We start from the raw sequence: 21,038 nt of genomic DNA, 5'->3' as shown, positions 1-21,038 counted from the left end.
GGGAGAAAAGCTGTGTGTCCTCACATGGCAGAAGGTGCCAGGGCACATGAGCTGAATGCTGCCTGAAGCCTCTTTGATAAGAACCTCAATTTCATTCATGAGAGGAGGGGCTCTCATGACCTAATCTCTTCTTAAAGGCCCTACCTCTTAATACTATCACATTGGGGACATTTGAATTTTGAAGGTGACACAATAGCAGAGGAGGATCAGATACGGGAAGTAAATGCTTGAAACTGCTCATACAAAAGGAACTGAATTAAAGTGAAATGTTGTTCTTTCCTAGACTGGCTCGTTCAGTCTCTGACCTCAGCCACAGATCGTATCATGATGTTCCAGGTTTTTTCTCTCAGTCTTAGGAGCCTTGGAGATTTCCTAATTGAGCTAGTTGAGGTGCAGGCACAATTTTCTTGTCTGGCCTTTTGACTTCCTGTTTGTGGCCTTAGCCCTGCAATACTGATTTACATTTTAGTAATTTTTAGGCTTTAATTTGGCTCTATAAATTCATCTGTATATCAGCTTCTAGAGGGAAAAATATATCTTCATTCAAAAGCAATTTGAGTTAAGCTTTAACTAACTCTAAGTCCTCACCCATAAAGGAAATGCTAATGAAGAAAGGATTACTTGGTCATAGGACACGATTTGACATAGGGCTTTGCCCCTGTGATTTGGGCAAAACAAGGTCTCCTTTTCCACCTTTGTAAAATCACCATTAACCTTTAGCTTCTTGGGTATGGAGGCTTTCACTTGGTGGGCAGGCTTTCCGACTATAATGTGCTTTTTAAAGAAAATGAGATCCTTTGAATACGCACAGAGATGTGTTGTCTCTGACCATGTCCTCTTGTTTTGTGTCTCCTCCATCATCTCAGCAGTGACCTCACCTGGAAGTCCCCTGTGGCCCCAGGGCTTGGAGAACTCATGGGGTGACTGGCTCCAGTAAACCAGTCTTATTTTACATAGCATTTTCAGCTTGGGTTTTCTGCACCAGTGGGTAGAGCTCATTAGCATGCTTTTCTGCTAAATTTAAAATGTTTCCTGATACCTGAGAAGGCTTAAAGGACACCCATAACCTTCCACCCTTTTGGAGGAGGGACACGGCCTCTTTTAGTGGATGAAAACAGCTCTGACTCCACAACGTCCTGCTCTCTCACACGCCAGGGTCACGATCCCAGGCTGTCCCACCGGGCTTGTTTAGGAGCAAAAGGAAACAAACCCTCTGGCCTGGGGACCCCAACAAGTGGCCGAAGCCAGGAGCCTCTGCTGTTACCCCTCTTCAGCTTCCCCTTGTGACTTGAGCTGTTCAGAGGGGCTCAGTTTTAGGGGTCCCTTAAGCTTCCAAACTGTGCGAATGGGTTTGAGTCACAGGAATGGTTCTCAGGCCTGGGCAGCTGGAGTAGCCCTGTCCGCTCAGAGCCACAAGAACGGTACTGAAACGCAACTCTCGAAGAGTTCCAGTCTCTTCTCCAAGGGACTGAATAAAATCAGAGCTCCTCCAGGCACATGTCCAATTATTTTTACAAAGTAAGTTTTATTGAAACTTGTACATCAAGGTGACAGTAATTCACTGTTTTGAAAACAGTCACAAAAAAGGGTACCCCCAAACTCAGGTATACCAAGTAAATACTGGAACCCAGGGAGCTCACTCCTCCCTCTCCCACCAGGAGCAAAGGGCATAACGGGAGCTTCCGCTGACTCACAGCAACCTGGGCTAGTGGGTACATCTGTGGCGACTCCCGGGAAACTGAGCTGCGTATAAAGAAGTCTGCTTTGGTCCAAAGGACATCTTCCTGACCCAGACTCAGAAGGCTGCTGTCAAGTTCTACATTCCTTTCAGAATAAGCAACAGCAACTGCTGCAGGCTTGCTAACTAGGGGCAGAGGTCCTGAGCAAGGTGCCACGGGACCTTGTAAAATCACGCTGTGTGATTTTATAGGGAAGAGGGCAGAGTGCCTCTCAAGTTTTCACGGTTAACACTGTCACCTATTATGACTGGAATAAAAAGCTGGACAACCTGCCAGCTAACTGGTCAGTCCTGAGGATCATCCAGCTGAATGGAGAAATCCGGCAGCAGGTTGAAAAGTCTGTTCTGAGAACAGATTATTGCTGAGCAGAGTTCATGTGACTTCTAGTCGTGGTGACTTAAAAAATGGCCTTAAGGCTGCAGAACCAGCCACCTCTGCTTACAAAAAGAGTACTTAGTGCACACGACTGTAAGAAACAATTGTAAAACTTCATCTAGAAATCAGAAAGCTTCTAATTTCTATAGAAATGACACCTCCCTGGAGCCGAGAGACAATCTATTGTTGATTTTGAAGGACAGGCAAGACCAACACTATATTTAGTTCCATAGCCAGGCCTCAACAGGGACAAGTGGCTGGCCTTAAAAACACACAGATGACTGGAAATGATGTGTGGCCTCAGTCCCTGTTTCCCAGAATTTTACTGGCAAAGGAGTTAGCATTCATTTTTGGCTTAAGAAAAATCGAGAATGTAGGTTTAGAACTGCACCCGGCCTCATGCACCGCGGGGCCAGGGCTGCAGATCCTCTGCCACCCCTCCCTCTTTTCTTGGACTTGATGAGTCCCCGAGGCTCAAAGCCATGGGGGTGCTAGGAGGACTGTCACAGACCGAGGCGCGGCAGGAGCTGCTCTGCCTGGACAAACCTTCAAGCAGGACCAGGGCAGGTATGAAATGTCTTCTGAAGAGTGTGAAATGAGCAATGTACAGTCCACTCCCTCTTGGGGAAAGCATGCGCGTGTGGAGCCTGGTGGTGCGCTGTCTCCTGGGCCACCATCGGCCCCCAGCTCTTCATATGGGCTTGTATAACAAGGTGGTGACGTACTTCTTCTTGTACCGGTGGGTTGCGCTGAGCACCATCACTCCATCCTAAGGAACAAGGTGGAAATGATCAAAGGCTGGACTAAGGGGCTCAAGCCTCAGAGTACATGAGAATCATTAAGGGCTTCATAAAACCACAAATTCCCGGGCCAGCTTCAGAACCTGAGCCTGATGGCCTGTGTCAGACCCTGGAAGCTGCCCTTTAAGTCAGTCCCGCCAGGTCATTCCACTGCTGGGGGTCCTCAGAGCACACACTGGGCAACACAGCTCTCATGGGGACAGACATGTCATTACCTTGATAGACAGCGCGTATAGGTGGTTCAGCATGACGTGATTGGGCTCAGGGAGCAAAGCTGGATCACACTGTGAGGGAACAAAGGCAGCGGTGAGCATTTGGGATTTGGAAACCAAGATTCTCCCCTTTACTTCCCAGTGCCAGATATCAAAGGACAGGAGGCAGCGCTCAGGCCGACCTCTCTTCCCAAATCAGGCAGCACAAGGGCTTGTCCAAGACGACAGGTGAGATGAAGGTCATGCCTTCTGACCTGAAGGGAGCTCCCTGCATGCCTGCTGGAGGCATCGGTGTGTGTCTCTGGCCAGGCATTTACCCTGGCCTCTTTCAAGTGTGGGCCACGGCCCTGTCCTCTTATGGAGGGAGGGGCAGGAAGAAAGCAGCTATTAAAAGCACGTTCAGAGAACACAGGAAGAGACCATCTGCACTAAACGCTCCTGAGCAATGGATTCAAAACTTGTATCTGTAAGACTCAATGAACCTGAAGAATGAAACGGATACCTGGGCAAGACACCACTACTCTGGAAAAGCTGCCACCGGGCTGGCACTCAGAGCTGCCCGCCGCACCTTCCTATGTTTTAAGAGAAGCCAGAAATCGGGATTTATTTTTTCATTGTATACCCCCAACTTTTATAAATGCAATTCAAATGGAAAAAAGTGTAGAACAACTGCTGTAGGCTTAGGATCCCAGAGGCTGGGCCAATCATTGTGTCAACAAATACTCAGCAAGCTCCCGCTGGGAGGCCATTCAGGGTGGCTGCTGAGAGCACCAACTACCAAGGATCTGGCACCAGCCAAGCCTGATGTGACTGCTGGCTCAGCCAGTTGCTGTGTGAGCCTAAGAGGGGTTTTTAAAAAATTAATCAATTTCAAAGATTGACAGATAAAATTATGTCTATTTACCATGTACAATATGTTGTTTTGAAATATGGACACATTGTGGAATGGCTAAATCAAGCTCATCAACACACGCAGAACATGCTTACCATGTTTTTGTGGTGAGAACACTTAAAAGCTACTTTTAGTGTACTGCTGATGGGCATGTAAATTAGTACAACCATTATGGAAAATGGCATGAAGGTTCCTAAAAAGTTATAACTAAAATTACCACATGGTCTAGCAATCCCACTACAGGGTAGATACTCCAAGGAAATGAAATCAGCATGTCGAGATATCTGTACTCCCACGTTCACTGCAGCTCTATTCATAATAGCCAAGACGTGGAATCAACGTAGGTGTCCACAATGGATGAATGGATAAAGAAATGAGGTACTGATACACAGTGCAGTGCTGCTGAGCCTTACAAAAGGAATCCTGTCATCTGTGACAGCATGGATAAACCTGGAGGACATTAAGTGAAATGAGCCAGGCACAGAAAGACAAATCCCATGTGATGTCACTTATGTGGAATCCAAGAAAGTCGAACTCACAGAAGTAGAGAGTAGAGTGGTGGTTGCCAGCGGCTAGGAGTGGTGGGGGTAGGGAGATGCTGGTCAAAGAATACAACATTTCAGTTAGGAGGAATACGTTCAAGAGATCCACTGTACAACACGGTGACTATTAGTAACAATGTATTCTTGAAAATCTCTAAGACAGTAGATTTTAAGTGTTCTCCCTACTGCTCTGTGCCTCAGTTTCCCCATCCCTAAAATGGGGGTAATAATTGCACCTACTTCACATGGTTGTTGTGAGGCTTGAATAAGAATACATGAAAAGCACTTAAGATTAGTTTGGGGCAAAATAAATGTTAACCCTTTAGTAGTGACAACTGTAACCACAGTTTACATTAGAGCTTAGTGCTACCTTGGACAGAGGGGTCCTGACATTCTCATATTCCCAGCCCCCTGGGCCACTCTCAGCTGGTCTATTCCCAGCAGCAGTCTCCATCAGAGAAGATGGCTAGTGATGCCTCCCTTTTCTAGAAAAAACAAAACCTGGCCAGGCACGGTGGTTCACGCCTGTAATCCCAGCACTTTGGGAGGCCGAGGCGGGTGGATCACGAGGCTAGGAGATCGAGACCATCTTGGCTAACATGGTGAAACCCCATCTTTACTAAAAATACAAAAAATTTGCCGGGCGTGGTGGCGGGGGCCTGTAGTCCCAGCTACTCGGGAGGCTGAGGCAGGAGAATGGCGTGAACTCGGGAGGCGGAGCTTGCAGTGAGCCAAGATGGCACCACAGCACTCCAGCCTGGGCAACAGAGCAAGACTCCGTCTCAAAAAAAAAAAAAAAAAAAAAAAAAACCTCACTAGCTTAGGAGGGCACTGAAAGTCATCTTACCCACCAACCTTTGTAAAGTTAGAGCTAAGGGAAGCAGTGTCGACTAAGTGCTTCTAAGGCAGAAGCTACATGTCCTTGAAACTCTTCACCTGTGACCTATTTGAGACTGTTGCCAACTCAGTGCTGGAAAGATGGTGGGCCCTGCCAGCTGAGCCGTGCTGTCCTTACCACTGGCCTCTTCTGGGCCTATACCAGGATGGCTACCCAGCTGCAGGGGCACTCCCAGCACAGGAGGTGACCTGAGAAAGGCAAGCCCTGTTGGGTACCCTGTAGGGTAACAAGCACTGAGACCCTGTCCTGGCAGCCCGGCAGGGACCACTGTAGGGACACCTGCATGTGTACACGTGCATTCCTCGTCTCAGCACACATGCCCTCCACTTCAGGGTGGGGTGTTCAGTAGCAGCATGGTCACTTTAAGCACCTCATAAACAATGCCTCTTAAGAGGTAGCTTGGACCAAGCTGAATTCCTGGATTCCCAAGAATTATGGCTGTGCCATGCATCCCAGAGCTAGGCGGACTGGGCAGGCAATCCAGGTTAGATGGAACAGAAAACAGAATCACAACAGAACTGGCTGTTCTTCAAGATCCAGGAGGACACACACTTCTTTTCTGCATGTAATAATTTCCCGGAGGAGAAATGTGTGTTACCTAGATATCCCAAATTTTGATCTAGGAGTACTGATATTTCTAAAAGCAATTGAATGATTAAAACTAGATTCTAAAATGTGGGGGCCAGAGCATGAGTTCCAATATGTAGCTTACTAAGAAGAGATGGTGATACAGTTTGTCATGAAATGTAAATTGAACAGGGCTTAGACTGAGGCAGGCGTGAAGGACAAGGAAGAGAAGTGCAGAAAGGCTTTGCAAGACGAGGCAGCGGTGTCCACATTGGGAACCTCTTGTTATCAGCCCATCCCCACAGCAGAGGTGAACGGCACAGTTCACACTAGGGGGTGACACTGAGCTTGCTCACCAGCTGCTTTGCAAGAGGTGGACACAGGAAAGAAAGCAACTGAACATGACCCACGGAGGATGGTCCGGGCAGATGCCCACATACTTACGGAAATCCCCGTGTCCTTGTTCAGGATGACCTGGAGGAGATGTGGGGGGAGAATAGGGGGTGCCCGAAAGCGCTCTTCGGGTTTGCAGACGTAGGGCTCCTGATGGTAGGGTCCTGGGGGAGAACTGGACAGCTCTGTTGGGAGATGGTAACAGGACATTTACTTTGAAAATCAGGCATTCTAGGAGCAGCCTTACTTATGTGTCATCATCTCATTTTCCTTGTCTCTTGTTCCCTCAATGCAGATTTACATTCTCTTGAAGGATGCACTGGTTCCAAGAGTGCAGAACAGAGGAGAGGAGAAAACCCTTTTGGAATCTGGGTGACTAGCATACAACTCAGTAGTCAACTCAGATGCCCTGGTGGAAGACACGGCCCAGCCAGTGAGTCTGCGTCAGATCACAAGGAGGCTGTTCTCGATAACTTAATCCCACGGCAGAATAAGACTTCCTTCTCCCTTCAGGCTGGGCTGGCAAAACCACAAAGAAGCTGGAGGCTAAGTGAGGATTGAGTAGCTAAGTCCAAGTTATGGGCACCCCCGGCCGCAATGCAACAGAAGATGAGGCAGTCTGTTTACACAGAGGCCGTGGAGAAAACAGGCTAAACGAGGCACATTTCAAAATGGGGGGGAAAATTGAAAGCCCAATATCTAAAGGCTCTTTAACTCCATTACACTCAAGTTCCTTCCAAACTCTTGCGTGAGTATCTGGATTATTCAGATACACTGAGAAGCTGCTACAAGAGCAGGATTTCATAATGCTAGAACACTGGATAGTAACGTTTGGCCAGCCAGAAGGTACCAAGCCATCATCCAAAGAACACGTGGGATGGTTCTGGTCGCCAGATCCCGGGACTGATCCAGGGAAAATCTGCTATGCCCCAGCTCTGCCAATTCCCTCAATGTCATTTTTTAGGGGACAAGCCCCGTTTATGTGACCCAACCATATCACAGCAAGAAACTGAGAAAAGCATGAAGTGCAGAAAACTGAGCCATAAGGAGTAAATAACATTTTGAGGAAGTAAGTGTCGAAACAGAAGTCTGTAGAGAACGTGGAATTAGCTTCGTATCAGTGAGGGGTCCGTTTCCTTTCCCTAGGTGGAAACTTGACTAAAAAGCTTGTAAGTGGCTTAAAATTACATGTATCAGTAAGTTATATATTTTGGAGGATATTTGGGCACACTTCCTCCATTCCCTGATTCTCAACTATCTGCAAAAAAACTAGATGATATCTCTAAAAGACTAATTACCCAGATAAAAGCACAGATTTTGGATTTCCAAGTCCTGCTCAACAAGCTGTCAACCACAGTGAGCCCATTGTGATCATTTTACCACTGTGATTTCTGAATTGGTAACAAGAAATCCTGGTGGCAGAACTTCCAGGCCTAACTAGACAATGATGAAGAACTCTCCTGTCAACGAACGGAATCTGTTTTCTTAGGGCGCCAGATATTCTGCCAGGGCATCTTTCCACTGCCTCCCTCAGAGTCCAGGAATTGTTAAGCCCCCGCCTCCAAGAAGGGGAACACTTTAGATCGCAACCCTCTTCCCCCGAACTGTATGAATCATGTTCCAGGTAGTTTCTTCCTGTGGGGCTTGGAGGGAAAGCAATTTATTGAAACCTCGATGCCTGAAAGGCTCTTACAAGATGGAGAAGTTTTACTGGGTCTGTATTTCTGTACCAAATAGCTTCCCATCAAGGAGAGTTGGGCTGTGCAGGCTGTTTCCCGTGGGGAGCCGCATCCTCCCCAAAGGGATTCTGACAAGGTGCTAATGTACCACACAAGTGACTGCTAAGGTCACTGAGGTGTCCATTTACACCTGTCAGGCTGAAATTCTTCAGGCACCACAAGTGGGATGAGACACAGGCTTCCCCAGTGCTGGGCTGTCACTGACTCAGTGCCACCCTCCAGGGCCTCTTCAGCCCTGCCCTTGGCACGAGATCAAGCTATGGTTCCATTTCTGCTGTCGCGTTCTGTGGCCAAGCAGATCTACTGAATACCTGAGATGACCAGGGAAATGACTTGTAGCTCCCTTAGGGCTAAATTTCAACAACCTGACAGGAATTAAGTTCTGTGGCCTTTAAGGGGGGGGCTATAAATGCCTATCTGACTGGGCAGCTTCAGCTCAAGAGAGGCAAGAGAAACAAGAGTATGTCTAGACTGTACAGCCCCCACCTGCACGCATGTGGTATAAAATAACTGTGTTCATACCAGACACATCGGAGCACTTTTGGGAATCCACCATTAAAGCATCAAATACTTCAAAGTCAGTTTTCTTCACTTGAATGATGTTGTTAACTGTGCCAAGCTGGCTGGTTACTATGGGCTGGGAAGAGACAGATAGGCAGAAATCATAACGTGGAAGGTCTGCGGAGTTATTCTTCAGAGGACTTGGAATTCCTGGCTGGAAGGCCTCATCTCCTGGCTAGCCACCCTGCTCATCTTGGTCAAGTATGCCAACTGTCTGACAGGTAGTGCTGCTACTCAGCTCTGCCACACACGGGGACTTTTACTAGCTGGGCAAAGGGACCTAGCGGCAATCTCTTGGGAAGGTGATTTGTTTGGAATGTGCGGGCACCCAGAGGACCAGAGGTGGGAGGAAGAGTACCTCGGAAGGGTCGTGGGTCCACTGACCATCCACAAAGAACTTGTACTGATGCTCTCCTTCCGGCAGATCCAGAATGGCTACAAAGTTATTGTGGCTGCAAGGAAAAAGGAAGCAGAGGACTTCCGTGGGGTGGGTTGCCCCCCGAGCTTACTTGCCAAACCAGCTACAGAACAAAACGTTTCCACATAAAACCAAGAGTTCAGCTGCAGGAGAACAAACATTTTTAGCCCATTTAGACAATTCAGCATAATGACCTCAATCTGAAAAGGCTATAAGGAAGCAGCAGTGCGACACAGTTTCCTGAAAACTCACCTTACTCAAATACCAGGAAACCACATCCCTAATGTTAAAAGATCAACAGTCAGGCATTTGTGCGTCTCAAGCTCGCAAGGCTCCTGGATGCCAAGGAGGATGACAACACAAGATAAACAGAAGCTGCCTCGTTTTACCCTTTGTCACTTTGCCTTGGGCAGGAGAAGGGATCAATTGAATAGGAAGCTCAAATGTTCTCTAAAGAAACTTGCCTAACGACTGAAAAACCAAACTCCGGAGGAGCCCTTTCACTGGGTTGTTTTGTCCCCTGGCTTGAACTGACCTGTGACTGCTGTGCTGAGTGGCTCCCTCCTTCTTCAATGGAACCGCTGGAAAGCAGGCAGCCCCTGACAATAGGCCTGACACTTTCTCCCTCATTTTATCAAGAATACTCACTAAAGGTGTTCTCTCACTGACAACTTAAGACAGAAGTCCATGCTGGGGTTCCTGATAAAATGTCTTACTATAATCCATCCTTGCTAATGACACCTACATAGTATGTATTTTTCTTTTCTTTTTGGAGACAAAGTCTTGCCCTGTTGCCCAGGCTGGAGTGCAGTGGTGCAACCACTGCTCACTACAGCACTGACCTCTCAGGCTCAAACAATCCTCCCATCTCAGCCTCCTGAGTAGCTGGGGATACAGGTGTGCACCACCATGCCCAGCTAATTTTTAATTTTTTTGTAGAGATAGGGGTCTCACTTTGTTGCCCAGGCTGGTCTTGAACTCCTAGCCTCAAGCAATCCTCCTGCCTCAGCCCCCAAAAGTGCTGAGATCATAGGCATGAGCCCCCATGCCCAGCCAACATGTACTTTTCAAACAAAGTATTACGCAGAGTCAAAGTTAGATGAAACCTCAGAGATCATTTGGTCCAATATTCCCTCTTTACAGAAAGGAACGCTGAGGCTCAGGTTAACTAACGTTAGGTGACTGACAGCATGGCCAATGTGGGCTCAAATGTGGGTTTCTAAGATTCCAGCCCAGTGCTCCCTTACTGCATTAAGACAGATTTTTGTGTTTCTGTGGAAAAGTCCTGACTGAACAGATAGCTGAGGATCTGAAGTGAAAGATGTCTGTGACACAGAAATATTCTCTTTCTTCTGTACTCTAAACCTGGAGACCACCAAGGTTTAACATTTGAACCTTAAGACTTATTAAGCAAAATTATTTTTCCACTAGGCATCCATTTTATAGAAACATCCATTTTCTGTTCTCTCTCAGAGATGTTTTAGAAAGAAGAGAATTTATGTTAAGACAAATATGTGAACACTCCCCAGGCAATTACCTTCTGGTGAGGGGAAGTTTACTCCAGTTGTTGAAGGACCCAGATAAGTAAACTTCCTTTCCGCCCCCCGTCCATCGAAACACCGTTGGCCGAGCCTGGGCGGGAGCTTTATCATTCACTTCCAGATCATGCTGCCAGGCCAGGAATTCCTCCTTCTCTGGTGCCTAGAAGCAGAGCAGTTTACTCAGAAAGCCATAAGCGAGCTCCCTACAACAGACAATATTGACAATTCATTCTAAAGAGGCAGCTGTTACTATCTTGGTTCATGGTTAGGATCGGAAACTTACTAGTGGTGCCTCAGTTTCCTTGCCTGCAAAATAGAAATATATTTTTTAAGGTTGTGAAGACTGAGACAGTCCATGTAAGTGCTCTATATAGTGTCTGACACAGTGAGTGCTAATTATTAGCTATTGTTGTCATTAAAGAAGTTGACATCAAAATTCTAGAAGAAGCTATGAAACACACTTGGAAGGGGCTACTACGAATCCAAGACTAGCTTAATGTCATGTTCCTCCCTTAATCAAGCAAGATTTGAAGTACAGTCATGTGCATGATGTCTTAGTCAACGATGGACTGTGTATATGGTAGCCCCATAAGATTATACCATATTTTTATTGTTATCTTTTCTATGTTTAGATACATTTAAATACACAAATCCTTAAATATACTTGTGGAATAAGTGTCTACAGTATTCAGTAGAATAACATGCTGTACAGGTTTATAGTCCATGAGCAACAGGTTACACCATATAGACTAGGTGATACGGTTTGGCTCTGCGTCCCCAACCAAATCTCACCTTGAATTGTAATCCCCATAATCCCCACGTGTCAAGGGCAGGACCAGGTGGAGGTAATCGATCATGGGGGCGGTTTCCCCATGCTGTTCTCTGACAGTGAGTGAGTCTCATGAGATCTGATGGTTTTATAAGCATCTGGCATTTCCCCTGCTTGCTGTCATTCTCTTCTGCCACCCTGTGAAGAGGTGCCTTTTACCATGATTGTAAGTTTCCTAAGGCCTCCCCAGCCATGCGGAACTGAGTCAATTAAACCTCTTTTCTTTATAAATTACCCAGTCTCGGGTATTTCTACATAGTAGCATGAGAACAGACTAGGTTTGTGTAAGTACACTCTATGATGTTCACACAATGATAAAATCACCTAATGATGTATTTCTCAGAATATGTCCCTGTCATTAAGTGATGTATGACAGTACATGAAAATTTAAGAGGAACAATTCTAGAGCTGTCAACTTGAAAATAGGCAAATCCAGATTTTGAGGAAGGGAAAAACTACTCACAAAGTTCTGTCTAGGGGCTGGGGAATAAAGCAAGACAAAGACTGAACCCTCATTAGGATAAATGATAACCTCCAGTGTGGTAAGCTCCGTATAACTGAGGTATTCCAGAATAAGAAATAAACTCATCCAAATCTATCTGGATGACATATGTAGTCATGCACCTTTTAGATTTTTTCCCAGTCAGAAGCCAAAGACTTAAAAAGAGCAGAAGGTTCAGGCTGGAAAAGACTCTTCAGGGAGTTAAGCAGGCTTCTAGCACCTTCATCTCAAATACCGACCTCAGCTTATCCAAATGATGCCTGTATTCTTTGAATTCTAACAAGATCTACATATTAAATAACAGACTGGAATCACTTCACACTAAGGATAACTAATTATACCCAAAATAGCACCCTAGTGTAGTTAAAAGAATTCACGACTTTTTTGGTATCTGGGGATTTCAGTAACTTCTAATGAAGTGAGAATGGACGCTGCTTGAAATCATTCCCCATAGATGATGTGTGTGCTCAACATTTCCTAGAGGAGTTTTGGAATAGTAACAGAACAAATACTTCTGAAGAAAGTAGTTTTGATTCTTTTGGTGTCTTAAATAGCCTTCTTGGGACCAGGGACCAAAATTACCTCCTGGGGAAAGGACGTCAAGTCATTAGAGAAACATGATTCTAAAGTTCACTTTGCACACAGCTCTTCAAGAATGCAACGAATTCAGAGAGCAAGTTCAAACCACAGGTTGTAGGGCCACATAAAAGCAGCCTCTTTGTAGTCAGGCTCAAAACTAAGATCCAAAAGAAGGTGTGAGATGTGATCACCTAGCTCAACATGAGGACAAACACAGATGGAATGAGCTGCCAGGCAATTAAATGGATGATGATTAACATGAAATTGGACACTAACAGGGTATGTTGGGCAGAGGGCAGCTTTATCTTTCCTAAACCTACTTTGTTCCTTGAAACAATTAGTTCCTTTCGGACATAACACATAAATACCAGCTGCCAGAATCACTAAGTGTCCTTGGACTGAGCCCTGCGGCTGGAAATATCCACCATATGAAGGTGGTTAACAGGAGTGTGGTTGAAGCAGGAGTTAAGTCACCTGAGTTTTTGAATTTAAACAGGCTGCAGCAGGAAGAAAAATGTTTGCACTGGCCTGCTTAAGCGCGATTAAGTCATATTTAAACAACACTAGAGAGAAGTTCAGTAGCTGCTGGCTGCCTCCTTCAGACAGACCCTCACCGCCCACTGACCTCTAGAAGCCGAAAGACTTTTCTATGTACGCTTTAAAAAAAAGCAGGGTGAGGCCGGGAGTGGTGGCTCATGCCTGTAATCGCAGCACTTTGGGCGGCCCAGGCGGGCGGATCACCTGAGGTCAGGAGTTCAAGACCAACCTGGGCAACATAGTGAAACCCCACCTCTACCAAAAATACACAAAATTAGCCAGGCATGGTGGCACACGCCTGTAGTCCCAGCTACTCGGGAGGCTGAGGCAGGATGGTTTGAGTCCGGGAGACGAAGGTTGCAGTGCCCCGAGATTGTGCTACTGCCCTCCAGCCTGGGCAACAGAGACTCCATCTCAAAGAAGGAAAAAAAAAAAAAAATAAGTAGGGTGGGTGCAGTGGCTCACGCCTGTAATCCCGGCACTTTGGGAGGCCGAGGCGGGTGGATCACGAGGTCAGGAGATCGAGACCATCCTGGCTAACACGGTGAAACCCCGTCTCTACTAAAAATACAAAAAATTAGCCGGGCGTGGTGGCGGGCGCCTGTAGTCCCAGCTACTCCGGAGGCTGAAGCAGGAGAATGGCGTGAACCTGGGAGGCGGAGCTTGCAGTGAGCCGAGATCGCGCCACTGCACTCCAGCCTGGGCGACAGAGCAAGACTCGGTCTCAAAAAAAAAAAAAAAAAAAAAAAAAAAGTAGGCTGAACCGGCCAGCATCGTAGCTCACGCCTGCGATCCCAGCACTTTGGGAGGCCAAGGCATAAAGATTGCTTGAACCCGGGAGTTCGAGACCAGCCTGGAGAACATTGTGAGACCACCGTCTTTTTTATTTTTATTTATATATATTTTTTGAGACGAAGTCTAGCTCTGTCGCCCAGGCTGGAGTGCAGTGGCGCGACCTCGGCTCACTGCAAGCTGCGCCTCCCGGGTTCACGCCATTCTCCTGCCTCAGCCTCCCGAGTAGCTGGGACCACAGGCGCCCGCCACCACGCCCGGCTAATTAGTGAGACCACCGTCTTTTAAAAAATAAGTAGGGTGAATCAAAAGTGTTGGGCAGAACTAAACACCTCTGGCAACTGCCGTCAGCTGTTCCGCTCTACTTTCAACTTGTATATGTACCTGGTTTGCCTCCAAAATGGATAAATTCCCAAACTAACTTTTACAAAAGCTCCAGTTTGTGTAAAGGTGAGGGAATTTGTCTCAAAGCAGTGCAATTAATTACACCTAAGAGAAAAGCAGAAGCTGGGGCTCAATTACTGTTAGCTCGACTCTGAATTAAGAATTTGAAACTGTCCCAGAGCTGCTTTCTCCTTAATGATGTTAAACCAAGTGAGCACCTCCTCCCTCAGGGTGACTTTCTCATATTGGTAATTAGACACAGGTTCTTGGACCGCTAAGAGAACTCTCACAGGACCATCTGGCTTTTAAGTGCACCGGGTAATGTACCACCTCCCTCCCCGTTCTGGTGTTTTTCGAAAGGATGTGACGGGAATCTAGTGGAGGGTTCCTCTCCTCAACATTAGTCAAGGGGAATCGGGTTCCTCCACACCGCTCGCACCTTGATTTCCTCGGAGTGGAAGAGGTCGGCGTCTTCGGGGCTGTCCATCAGGATCTTGGGCCTGTCCCCGTCCTTGGTGCCCCCCGAGCTGTCCCTCCGGGGCGTCTTATGGCCACCATGCCGCTCCAGCGCGGCGCGCTCACTGCTGGTATTGCCCATGATGGGGGTCTGCGGGGACACAGGGAAGGCGGACGGCGCCTCACTGCAGGAAAGGGACCCTGAACAAGGGACTCCCGGAACCGCGGGTCCCAAGGAGCCTGCGGAAGGAGTCGGAGCACCAGGATACCACGCCCCTCGGGCCGGGAGCCGGTTCCGGCTGAGTCGGCAGGGTTGCCGAGCCCTCGCAATCGCGCTTTATCTGCCCAGGCAAGCCGCGGCAAGAACGCAAGGGGCGCGAAGATAAACCGACACTTTCCCAACCGCTTCACCACCCCTCAGCGACTTCCGCTTCCGGCGACTCCGTAAGTCGGCCCGGCCTAGGGCGTGGAGGTGGCGGCGGCCGGCTAAACGCGCGAGGCTATCTCGATTCCATTTCCGCTTCCGGTCTTGATTGGTGCGGTAACAGGTGCCCCGGGCCGTCTCTGCAGGCCTCGGAGCGCGCAGTCGCAGTCAGCAGCCGGCCGCCCAGGGCCAGGCCCAGGACGAGGCGCTGCCGAGGGCCGGCAGGGGGCACCCCAGCGCGCGGGCAATCTGAGCCGTTCATGCGCTGGGCTGAATAATGCCATTTAGCTATCTTTGCTCACTTATAGTTGATTCTACACTCTGCAGCCAGAGGGATCTTTCTAAAATGCAAATCTGATTCAGAAACTCCACTTCTTAAAGCCCGTTTAATGCACGTGTTCTCACGCTTTACAGTGCATTAGGTTAACCTGGAGCGCTTGTTAAATGCATCCCCCACTGCAGACCTGCAGAATCATGATTCCTACAGATTAGGGTCGGGGGTGCAGGCAGTCTTGCAGGTATTTGAAAAAATGGCAGACCATAAGATCTCTGGAAATTTCATATGTCTAGTAGGTTGGGGGTTGTAAAATGCTGGAGTTATTCGTGTATTTTTATTGAGTGTGCAATCTTTTGATAGGTAATTTTGCAAGATATCTTGTAATCACTTCGGAAACATCCTTCTGCATAAGATGCATTAGCGTTTGTCATTTACTCTGGTCAGTGCTTCAACAAGAAGTGCATACAAATACGGTAGTAAAATATTCTCATCTTCTCACTGTCAGTCATTGTCATATTTTGTGGGTTTTTTGGTGTGTGAATATCTCAAAATACTTTGCATTTGCCGGGTCAGGTCATGCATTTCACCCACTGAACATTTATTTAGTACCTAAAAAAGTACCAGACATTGTGCTAAGGAAATGAGGAACACAAGATGACTAAGATAAGGTTTCCTGGGGGGAATTCAGCAGTATGCATCAAAATTTAAAAATGCACCTTCATTTTGACACACAATTTTACTCCTAGGAAACTTGTGCAGAAATACACACATGAAAATTATTTACAAGCATTATCTACAAAATATTTACATGCAAAAATATATTCTAAGATGCACTTGTCACCCCCCATGCCCCCATATATTTTAATTTCTGAAACTGGATGCTTTTTACAATAATGGAATCTTACACTTGGTGAAATAAGGAAATGAAAAACTACAAAATCCTAAAAGTTGTTCAGTAGGAGAATGGCAAAATGAACGGAATACCTTCATTTTGTAGAATACCAAGCAACTTTTAAAAAGGGAGAAACCATTTTTAGGTCACTATGGGGAAGTGTCTATGATATTGCAAGGTCCGGAAGCAAGTGAGAGAACAAGTTCAAGGGCAGGAGCTCTGAATTCAGCCTGGCCAGGTTCAGATTCTGGCTTTACCATTTAGTAACTGTCACCTTAGTCTCTTCTTTTGTGAAATGGGAACAAAAATAACACCTACTTCATAGGCTTGTTTTGTGAATTGGGAACGTGCATAAAAATGCTGGGCATAGCACTTGACTCTTAGTAAACACTCAATAACTGTTAACACTTTTATTAGCACTATTAGGCTAGCAAATGGAAAGTTCTGGAAGGGTATACAACACATTGTTAATAGTGGTCTTCTCTGGGGAGAGGAGGGAGATTGCAAATAGGAGCAGACAGAAAAGGGACTTTCACTTTTCATTTATATGGGTCTGTATTTGAAAATTTTTCTATTGTGAGGATGTACTACTTTTTAATTTAAAAAAATAAGATATGGTTCCAGCCCCAAAGGAATTAATACAGTACAGGCTGGCACCGACCCACAGAAAAGCAATAATATAGCTAGGTAAGGGATCCTGTGGGAGCCCAGAAGGGACTTAAGCCAGGCCAGGAAAAGGGATGGGAGCCAGGAGGGTCTTCCTGAAGCTGATGACTGAGAATTTGAATGTATTCAATATAATCAGAAATGTTGAATGTGTTTGCTGAATTAAATAAGCTAAGATACTGTGGATGACCCAGGATATCTTCTTTGAGCTGCTTTTCTAATAGTGGCCCTGACTTGGTTACATGAGACAGTGGGGTGTTGAGTTTTGAAATCTCTCCCAAACAGCCGGAGAGATAAGAAAGAACACATGAGCTGTGGATTCTTTATCTGAGCTATGCAGATGCTTTGATGCATGAAGAAAGTTTTAAGACATCTGCACTAGCTTGAATAAGATAACAGTGAAAGCATGGGTGGCCCTTGATGTCAAATACAATCAACAATATCCTGAGGATGCCACCAACTGCTGATTGGAAACTCTTACCACATTGTATCAAGATTTCATGACAAAGAAACTAACATTGGTATCTATCAGCTATTGACCCCATATTGAAAATCATGGGTAGGGTAGACTCGCCAATTACAAGTGTCTACTTGGGTCCCAGCTGTGTCTCTCTTGGGTCGTTTTGTGTTACTTATCTGTGTAACAATGGTTTGTGACTTTCCTAAGCATCAGAGCGTCTCATCTTTCTCTGATTCTCTGCTGATATGGATGTCAGACCATTCCATCTTGGGGGCTGGAGGTGTGCCAGGAAGTATAACTGTTAGCACATTGCTGTGTAAAAGGCATCATCTACTCACTGCTGTCTGTCTGTCTGGCACCAGGGCAAAGACAAATGATAAATACCCTAGATTCTCCCCCAAACAAACCAGGGCAATTTTAACACAGCCACAGCTAGGAGCACCCCTCCCCAACCCCCGCAACCCTGACTTCAGATTCACTCCAGCTCCAAGCACAAAAAGAAGTAGGTTTTCAAGTCCTTAAAAGTCACCCAGAGTGAGATAAAATCTCATTTATCCTTAAATTTATGATTAAAAGGGTTAAGGATAATGTTTTGGGGCCTCCTCCATAGGATGGATTAGAATCAGTATAGCACTTCTGAACTGACCAACCCATTTGTTTTATATAAGGAAGAGTCTAAGGCCCAGAGATCAAACAGTTTTGCCTGAGGTCACTCAGATGATCATAGGTCATACTGAGACTGAATTCTGGATCACCTGGCCACTCCCCACCACATCATAGTCATGGCACCTCATCAAAAAGACCTTTGGTTCCCCAGCTGGCCTGTCTACAAACATTTGTACTGTTCTGAAGAACCGTCCCCATCTAAGAACAGCCAGGGCTCTGATCACAAATAACTCAATGGCAATATTGAGTGCCAATTATGAGCCAGGCACTGTTGTAACTCTTGGTTACAACAGTGAACAAAACCAAGTTCTTGCCCTCCAGAGGAAAGAGTCCACACACATATGCACATGTGGTGAGAACATGCAGTGTTCTCACTAAACATCGGTAGCTGGAGGAAGAAATTTCACATTTGGACTATGCTGTAGACTAAATTGTATCCCCCCAAAATTCATAATTTGCACTCCCACTCCCAATTTGATAATGTTTGGAGGTGGGGCCTTCAAGGGGTAATTAGGGTTAGATGAGCTCATGAGGGTGGGGCCCCCATGATGAGATCAGGGTACTTATGGGAAGAAGAGACGCCGGAGAGCTTGCTCGTGTGCTGTCTATTCACGCCCGTGCTCAATGGAAAGGCCATGTGATGACAAAGCAAGAAGGTGGCCATCTGCAACTCAGGGAAAGAGCCCTCACCACACATCAACCATCCTGGCACCCTGATTGTATTAGGCCATTCTTGTATTGCTATAAAGAAATATTTGAGGTTGAGTAAGTTATAAAGAAAAGAGGTTTACTTGGCTTATGGTTCTGTAGGCTGTACAGCAAGCATGGCTCTGGGTATCTGCTTGCTTCTGGTGAGGCCTCAGGAAGCCAAGGGGGAGCCGATGTATTGATGTATCACATGGCAAGAGTGGGAGTAAGAAAAAAAGTGGGAGGAGGTGCCGCACGCTTTTAAACAACCAGATCTTGTGAGGGCAGCACCAAGACGATGGTGCTACACTATTCATGAGAAGTCCACCTCCATGATGCAGTCACCTCCCACCATGTTGGAGGCCTCACCTCCAACATGGGATTACATTTCAGTGTAAGATTTAGGGGGAAAAGTATCCAAATTATATCACTGATATTAGACTTCCAGCTTTCAGACCTGGGAGAAGTAAATCTCTGTTGTTTAAGCCACCCAGTTGATGATTTGTTATAGCAGTCTGAGCTGACTAAGACAGACTCAAATGTGTGTGGGCTGCTAGGATAGAATTACAAGCTTACTTTTAGGGCTTAACCAGATTTCCACCAGGCCTTCTGAATTTTGCCTAGCCAATGTAAGTAACACTGCCAATGTTTGAGAAACTTGTCCATCTTTTCTTGCTAGACATTCTTGTGTTCTCTTCTCACTGAGATGCGAATATTGTGACAGAGAGTCATCAACATAGAAGTAAAAGAAGTTCATTCTACAGCATTTGGTCTACAACCTTAATTGGCAAATAGCCTCATTTTGTGACTTTTAGGTTGTCTGAGAAAATTCTGTTTCTTGACCTGGGTTGGTAATTATTAACATGTTTGCCTTGTAGTAACTTACTAAGCCATACATTTCTTTTGTGTAGTTTCCTGTATCTTTATTTTATTTTCAATAAAGTTTTTTTTAAATAAATAGCTTCACTCACAGGGTAAGCTGAAACCTAGAAGGGAGAAGTGCCCAGTTCCAGGTAACACAATGTTCTTAATAAAGTTCACCTCAAGTCTATCCTCTTTTTTTTTTTTTTGAGATGGAGTTTCACTCTTTTCACTCAGGCTGGAGTGCAGTGGTACAATGTCGGCTCACTGCAACCTCCGTCTCCTGGGTTCAAGCGATTCTTCTGCCTCAGCCTCCCAAGTAGCTGGGACCACAGGCGCACCCCACCACGCCTGGCTACTTTTTGTATTTTTAGTAGAGACGGGGTTTCACCATGTTGGCCAGGCTGGTCTCAAACTCCTGACCTCAGGTGATCCGCCCTCCTCGGCCTCCCAAAGTGCTGGGATTACAGGTGTGAGCCACTGCACCTGGCATCTCTATCCTCTTTTAAGAGCTTTGAAGGAATGGAGGAGAAAAGGATGTACACTTTCTACCCCTTTTCTAGAGGACAAGTGACAAACTAAAGCAGTATCCAGGCAAAGATCCAACAGAGGTGAAAACAATGAGAGGAAGTCTGTCTCTGTCTCATCTCTTTAAAATGTAAGCTCCCAGGGATTTGAATATCAAAGTTTCATAATCACTTTAACATATGCTGTTGGGACCATCATACCCCATCTGCATGTGCCCTTCTGCGCATGCCCCAAACTTCCTAACTGTGAGCAGGTGCAACTCTGAGGGCCTTCTGGAGAAAGCTTGGTCGACACAAGTGGGAACCCAAGGGGACCAGAGAAGACACCCTGAGAGAAGCCCTCAGCCAACCACAGAGGAGCCAGTTCCCTTGCCCCTTGGATGTGCTAACTCTAATGAAGCAGCGTCATTTTTCTGGGGTAACACCCGAGGTTCGATGTCTCATGCTAAGGAAATTGAAGACATGGACATGCAAGGAGTGGGTTTAAGAGTGGAAAGTTAAATAGATGAAAGAAAGAAGAGAGCTTCCTCATGCAGAAGAAGGGGTCCTGAGTGGGTTTCCCTGGTTTGGGGCAAGGTGTGATTGGTTTTAGGGATGAGCGTGAGGAGATGGTATATGATTTACATGGGGCGTAGTGGATTGGTTGGACCAGATGTGCCATTTTCATAGCCCGTGAAGAGGCTGGTCATCCCACTCTGATCTTTTATTATGCAAATGGGATTTTAAAAAACCTGGCTGGTGCCATGTTATCTGCACACGTGGCAACAAAGAAAAGGGAAGAGGGAACCTCCATGTTGAATATACCTGGTTTCCAGCTATCCG

General features: G+C 46.3%; 1 protein-coding gene and 1 long non-coding RNA gene across 3 annotated transcripts in view; one reads left to right on the top strand and one right to left on the bottom strand.

The window, feature by feature from the left end:
- Positions 1-1,500: 1,500 nt before the first annotated feature.
- Positions 1,501-15,281, bottom strand: PRKAB1 (protein kinase AMP-activated non-catalytic subunit beta 1). 2 transcript variants are annotated; one of them, XM_063784808.1, is made up of 8 exons: positions 14,740-15,281; positions 11,470-11,644; positions 10,674-10,837; positions 9,077-9,170; positions 8,680-8,794; positions 6,470-6,603; positions 3,130-3,198; positions 1,509-2,883 (listed from the first exon to the last, which is right to left on the bottom strand). In XM_063784808.1, the coding sequence occupies exons 2-8, from the start codon at positions 11,602-11,604 to the stop codon at positions 2,806-2,808; spliced, it is 789 nt and encodes a 262-aa protein (XP_063640878.1). In that variant the 5' UTR covers positions 11,605-11,644; positions 14,740-15,281; the 3' UTR covers positions 1,509-2,805.
- LOC104001710 (uncharacterized) overlaps positions 15,111-21,038 on the top strand; it is a 281,675-nt gene continuing 275,747 nt past the window's right edge. The window contains exon 1 of the long non-coding RNA XR_010148165.1: positions 15,111-15,200. This is a non-coding gene — a long non-coding RNA (uncharacterized LOC104001710). The remainder of the gene's footprint in view (positions 15,201-21,038) is intronic.

This window comes from Pan troglodytes, chromosome 10 (genome assembly GCF_028858775.2).
Source record: "Pan troglodytes isolate AG18354 chromosome 10, NHGRI_mPanTro3-v2.0_pri, whole genome shotgun sequence".
NCBI lineage: Eukaryota > Metazoa > Chordata > Mammalia > Primates > Hominidae > Pan > Pan troglodytes.
This window is presented reverse-complemented; position numbering and strand designations above follow the sequence as displayed.

What these genes read in the sequence shown, in the direction of transcription:
- PRKAB1 (XM_063784808.1), bottom strand. Translation starts at nt 11,604, where the DNA reads ATGCTTATAAAACCATCAGATCTCATGAGACTCACTCACTGTCAGAGA. An exon ending in AAACTTCCCCTCACCAGAAG is followed by an intron (nt 9,171 to 10,673) that starts GTAATTGCCTGG and finishes TTTTCCTTGCAG; the next exon opens with CCACAATAACTTTGTAGCCA. An exon ending in GGACCCACGACCCTTCCGAG is followed by an intron (nt 8,795 to 9,076) that starts GTACTCTTCCTC and finishes GTCTCTTCCCAG; the next exon opens with CCCATAGTAACCAGCCAGCT.